The sequence below is a fragment of the Bos indicus x Bos taurus genome, chromosome 15 (genome assembly GCF_003369695.1).
Source record: "Bos indicus x Bos taurus breed Angus x Brahman F1 hybrid chromosome 15, Bos_hybrid_MaternalHap_v2.0, whole genome shotgun sequence".
Taxonomy (NCBI): Eukaryota; Metazoa; Chordata; class Mammalia; order Artiodactyla; family Bovidae; genus Bos; species Bos indicus x Bos taurus.
In genome coordinates this window covers 32,628,498-32,634,653 of record NC_040090.1, presented here as the reverse complement: position 1 = coordinate 32,634,653, position 6,156 = coordinate 32,628,498, and the positions used below count along the sequence as shown (strand labels likewise).

Sequence of the window (6,156 nt, the reverse complement as noted above, 5' to 3'; positions counted from 1 at the left end):
TGCTGGGTGGAGGTGGGGGATGTTATAATCCAACCACACCCACTCACTCAGACGAGCGCTCTTGGACCTGCCCACGCCCTGCCCGGCCAAGTCCTGGGCCAGGGACCCTTCACACAGAGAAGAAAGGCTCCAAGTCTCTGTCACCATCCCAGCAAAACTGAGACTCCACCATTGCTGGTCCCACCCTCAACTGGATCTCTCTCTCCAAGTGTCTCTGAGGATAATGCTGGCGGCTCTGCTGATCACCCTCAGCTGCCTCAGCCTCCACACCCTGGGCAGCCATGGGCAGGTAATTGGGGAGAGCCTTCTGCTGCAGCAAAGGGAACACTTGTGGAGGCAGGGAACCCAGGGCCTGACTCCTCAAAGATCCCTCCCAGGGATGCTTCTCTAGGATGCCATCCTCTGAATCCTCTTCTCAGGAACCTCCACCCCTGCAGGGAGCCACAAGTTCCCATTCCATCTCCCAGAACCCCACCTCCACCCACTGGTCCTCCTCTGACCCTCCTGCCTTCATACCCTCCTCCCTCGGGACAGCCTCCAGCTTCCTCCTTTCACTTCCCATCTCCCACCCGGGGCCCAGCCTGCACACTCTCCTTAGGGTTACCTGTGTACAACCCTCCTGCAGCCCCTCCCAGACCAGGGCTTGACCTCCTCCCCACTCCCACCCAGGTTGGAGAATGCAGGCTTCTAGAGCAGGAGAGGACTGAGTCTCAGAGCTGACAGGGACGTGGTGTGGTATCTACACACCTGTGTGGGAGAGGGAAAGAGTCAGTCTGGGCATGGGGTCAGGTCATTGGAGATTGAGTGTATATTTGTATGTCATCCGCACAGTAAGTCTCAGAGCCAGAAATGTGCTTGGAGGTCATCCAGCCCCACATCCCAAGTGCAGGAACCTCTCTAATAATAAACGACCCTCTTAGTTAGTACATAGAGAGGATCTATACGTGGTCCTGACAATAACCCTGTGAAGTCAGGAAGTATCCTCAGTGTATAGGGGGAGAACCTGAAGCCCAGAAAAGTTAAGAGACTTGCCCAAGATCTCACAGTCAGTAGCTGGAGAATTCAGAACTGAACCCACATCTGTCTGACTTCAGTGCCTATTATTTAAGTTTTTGAGCTCTTGACAAAGTTCACACTCTAGATATTTGAGCATAGAAATGAGATTCTGTGTTTCTGAACTGAACTGCCCACAGGACCTCTGTTCAGTACCCTGAATTTACATGTTTTCCTGTGTGGCTCCTCTCTTTCTTTTCTCCATATGCCCAGGATATTACCTCCAAGGACCTGGATCTGGCTCCAGACACCTTTGATGATTCCTATGTGGGCTGCTTGGAAGAGATGGAGGAGGTGGCAGTCCATCTGCTACAGAGGGAGATGGTCCACCACACCTGGCTGTGGGATGCCTGGGAGACAGCTAGGAAGTACTGGGAGCAAAAAAGTCCAGGGCTCAGCCTGCCTACGGGCTTCAAAACCGAGCATGGAATCGCCATTGTGCTCTACACCAACTCATCCAACACTTTGCACCAGAAGCTGAACGAGGCTGTGCAGACAGGCGGTGGCTCCTGGGAGTCCTACATGAACCAGTTCCACTTCAAGGCCCTGCATTTCTACCTGACCCGGGCCCTGCAGCTGCTGCAGGGCAGTGGGGTCTGCAGCAGGGAACCCGGGCAGATGGTATTCCGAGGCGTGCGCACAATTCGCTTTGAACCTAAGAGGCTGTGGGACTCTATCCGCTTTGGCCAGTTTGCCTCCAGCTCCCTGAATGAGGCAGTGGCCCGCAGTTTTGGTAATACCACCTTCTTCTCCCTAAGGACTTGCTTTGGGGCCCCGATCCAGGACCTATCTGTCTTTCCAGAGCAGCATGAGGTGCTGATCCCCCCACATGAAGTCTTCGTGGTTACTGATTTCTTCCAGAACGAAACCCACAGCCTGGTGACTCTCTCCAGCACCAATCACATCTGCAGCCACTTTAACTGCACCTATCTGGGTGGTGAGCCATGCATGAGGGAAGCAAGACTGGCAGGAGACCCCTGGTTGACTTAAATGTCTAGGCCTTTCAGGAGACCCATGTGACTAATGGGGAAGTTGAAGGCCAGAAATTAGCTGAAGTTATTTTCTTTGTCTCAGGTTCAGCCACTCAGACAAGGCCCCATGGGGTTTACTGCATGTGTGAATATTCTCAGATGATTCTCTAAATGTCCTCAAAATGTTCTTCTGCTATACAGTCTAATAGACCAAAATACCTAGTTAAGGAGGATGCTAAGCAGAGGAAAGTGGCAGGAGTGCGGCTTCAGGAGGCTCTGGGTGTAGTGGGGCTGACAGGACCCACGGATGCTATTCCCCAGTGCTGAGGAAGGGACCCAGGGATTGGGGCCAGGGTGGGGCAGGGATGGAACGGCAAACGGGGAAGATTTCTTGGGAGAAGGAGGAGGAATGGGAGTCAGAAGTATATTTGGGAGAAGGGAAAGCTGGATTGAGATGGGACGTGGCTTTGCCAGGTCTTGGTGGGAAGGGAAGTTTGGGATGTGAGGGTTTGTCTACATGGAGGCCTCACTGTGCTGTCTGTTTCAGGGAGGAAGAGGCCGAGATGTGAGTCTGTGCCAAGTGAGTCACCCTCCTGCCCCTCTTTCCCTTGCTTTGACTCCCCTGGCCCTGCTGACCATTCACTGCCTTTTCTTCTTTCTCTAGCAGGAGGGCAGGCAGACTCACTCTCCAAGGGGGCCTTCTCTCTGCTTTCCTGGCAGACCCTGCTCTTGGCCTCTTGGGGATTCTGGCTCTTAGAAACAAGGATCTGAAAGTTCAGGACCCGCCACTTAGGAGTCCTGGGACCATGTGACCTCCATATGAAGAAGGGAGGCTTTGAAGAGCCTGGAGAAGCAAGAAGGTGGTTTCAGACCCAGACCTAGCAGCTATGTCTCCAACCAGGATGTCGGGGGATGCTGCACTGTGATGACATCAAATTTCATGTTTGGTGTGGGGATCAGAGTGTTGGGAAGGGCCTGGAAGGCCAGGAAGTGGAGGCACTGGCAACCCCTTTCCCTCTCTCAGATGCTACCCTTCTGTCGTTCCTGTCATCCTGCTCAGGGCACTTCTCTTGTCGGTTTCCCCCCATCCAGGCCTGTGATGAACATTCCGTACTGGGGATGTAGCTCCAAATCCCTTCCTCAGTTCAGTTCAGTTCAGTTCAGTCGCTCAGTCATGTCCGACTCTTTGTGACCCCATGAATTGTAGCATGTCAGGCCTCCCTGTCCATCACCATCTCCCGGAATTCACTCAAACTCACGTCCATCGAGTCGGTGATGGCATCCAGCCGTCTCATCCTCTGTTGTCCCCTTCTCCTCCTGCCCCCAATCCCTCCCAGCATCAGAGTCTTTTCCAATGAGTCAACTCTAAACATGAGGTGGCCAAAGTACTGGAGTTTCAGCTTCAACATCATTCCTTCCAAAGAACACCCAGGACTGATCTCCTTTAGAATGGACTGGTTGGATCTCCTTGCAGTCCAAGGGACTCTCAAGAGTCTTCTCCAACACCACAGTTCAAAAGCATCAATTCTTCGGTGCTCAGCTTTCTTCACAGTCCAACTCTCACATCCATACATGAGCACTGGAAAAACCATAGCCTCGACTAGATGGACCTTTGTAGGCAATGTAATGTCCCTTCCTAAAAACCCCCAAATTACCCAATGGCCTCAAACCTCCCTAAGTATCCCAAAGTTCTCCATCCAATGTGCAAAGGTCTGAATGGGTCTCCCCAAAATTCAAATGCTAGAACCCTAATGCCTGATGTGATGGTATTAGAAGGTGAGTCATGGGGAAATCATTGGTTCATTAGTTCATGAGCCCTAATGACTGGAATTTTGTTCTTGTAATAAAAGACCCCACAGAGCTCCCTAGCAGCTTCCAACCTGTGAGGACCCAGGGGGAGGTGCTGGCTATGAACCTGGAAAAGCCTTCATCTTACCAGGGTGGCACCCAGATCTCAAACTTTCAGCCTCCAGCCTCCAGAACTGTTAAAAATTAATGTTTGTTGTTGATAAGTTACCTGCTTTGTTGTATTTTTGTTATAGCAGCCTGAACAGACAAAGAGAAAAGGTTTCCTGAAACTTTTCCTAATGATTGCTATGACTCCATCACTAACAGCCCATATTTCCTGTTTCAGAAACAGCTTTTCTTGCCAAGTACCCAGGAGGAGGGTCGTGTGCCCCTTACCTAGACTTTCTCTGTGGTGGGGAAGCTGGTGTTGGTCTCCAGTGACAGTCACCGGGGGAGGAGGAGGGCAGATTTCTCTTTTATACTGTCAAACCCCACAACCGTTGTGCCTCTCCCACACAGCTGCTCAGAAATGTGACGCTCTCCCATCTATTTCTGGATATATCCCCTAGGCTCAGGAATACTAGCCTCTGCTCAGGGTTCTTTGGGCCAGAGCTCTTCCCATGAAAAAGGGAATCCCTGAATCCAGAGACAAATCAAGGATTCAAGCTGGAACAAGTGCCTTCCCACTGGGTTTGGTCCTACATTCAGCATCCCTGGCCTCAGGGAGTATCTCACCGATCCTTTCAGATGAGCATGGAGACTCACCTGAGGAGCAAGGAGAAATCCCAAACTAGATAGTCTGGGTCCCAACTCCAGCATTGACTGGCCATGTGATCTTGGAGGACTTTCCACTTCACTCCAGACCATTGTTCGATGACTAGATTTGACTCCATCTCTTGGGGTCTTTCTTGGGGTGCCAGGTCTCGGGATAAGTGAAGCAATTCCCCAAAGCCAGAGGATGGAGAGAGGAGAAAACCCTGATGCCAACAGGTCTGGCCCCGTGTTGTGTCCCTGCAGGCCTATTTGTCCAGACAGTAGAGTATAGTGCCTTCTGTTCCAGCAACTGTCAGTGCTCAGGACCCCCTAGGGGGAGAGGCATCAGGATACGTAGGTGAGATGCTGTTTTCACAGTAACGGAGAACGGGAGAGTGACTCCTGATTTCTAATCTTAGAGAGCTTAGGGGGGCCAGTCTCATTGGGAGGGAACAAAAGAACTTGTCTTGATCTTCTGTGGTCTTTGACAAGCAGTCTGGTCTTTTGGACTGCCTCTCTTCCTTTTTGTTTATGCTCTTTGGTTTGTGGGATCTCAGCTCCCTGACCAGGGATTAAACTTGGGCCACTGAAGTGAATGCCTAAATCATAACCCCTAGGCCACCAGGGAACTCCTTGGGATGCCCCTCTTTTCATTTCCCTCTCTCAACCCTGGACACAGCTTCTCTTCCTTTTTGGTTACAGGAAGCAGGATTCTAGATGAAGGAAATTCTTTGTCTGGCAAACCTGAGGGGATAGGGGAAAGAAGATGGGTCTGAATTAAAGAACCAGACCAGGACAAGGCCCTGGGGTGAATCTAACCTTCTACGCACACCTCAGACACAGCAAGTAGCAAGTACATCTATTAAATACTAGCTTCTGCATCCACAAGTCCTTGGCCACTCTGAAGGAGGAATCCTGCCACCCCCAGAGGCTCACGCTACCAGAAAGCTCCTCCCAGAGCTGCTGACCGATTCCTCAGCTGGCCCCTTCTCTCATTACCTCCTGCGAGGTATCCAAAACTCAGAGCTAGTGTTTTTATAGGCAAGCCAAAGGAGGTGAGGGGAAAGGCTAATGTTTATAAACATGGGGTTGCCTGAGTCTGAGAGGTCAGGGGACAGAGGGTCTGGAGAGGGACAAGGCTGGCCCCTGAGGATGTGAGAGAGAGCTCTGCATCTGGAGGAAAGGGAAGCTTACTGGAGGGAAGGGGTATAAACAGAAAGGAGGTGGGTGGGGGCCATTCAGATGTTGGACAACATGTCACCCAACTGTTGGCCGTATGCAAATTGTATACAAATAAATAAGTGGAATAAACTATATGAAACAACTGACTGGTTCAAAACTGAGAAAGGAGTACAACAAGGCTGTATATTGTCACCCTGTTTATTTAACCTCTGTGCAGAGTACATCATGTGAAATGCTGGGTCGGATGATTTACAAGCTGGAATCAAGATTACCAGGAGAAATACCAACAACCTCAGATATGCAGATGATACCACGTTAATGGCAGAAAGTGAAGAGGAACTATAGAGCCCCTTGATGAGGGTGAAAGAGGAGAGTGAAAAGGTCACCTTAAAAACTCAATATTAAAAAA

At 50.9% G+C, this 6,156-nt stretch overlaps 1 protein-coding gene across 3 annotated transcripts; it reads left to right on the top strand.

Annotated features, from left to right (window-relative positions):
* On the top strand, window positions 1-3,233 carry LOC113905558 (ecto-ADP-ribosyltransferase 5-like). Of its 3 annotated transcripts, none has more exons than XM_027563047.1 (4): window positions 2-289; window positions 1,267-1,990; window positions 2,572-2,604; window positions 2,692-3,233. In XM_027563047.1, the coding sequence occupies exons 1-4, from the start codon at window positions 224-226 to the stop codon at window positions 2,793-2,795; spliced, it is 927 nt and encodes a 308-aa protein (XP_027418848.1). In that variant the 5' UTR covers window positions 2-223; the 3' UTR covers window positions 2,796-3,233. The 3 variants fall into 3 exon arrangements, with proteins under 3 accessions (XP_027418846.1, XP_027418848.1, XP_027418847.1); XM_027563046.1 differs by having other exon boundaries at window positions 2,689-3,233; XM_027563045.1 differs by having other exon boundaries at window positions 1-289; window positions 2,572-3,233.
* The last annotated feature ends 2,923 nt before the right edge of the window (window positions 3,234-6,156 follow it).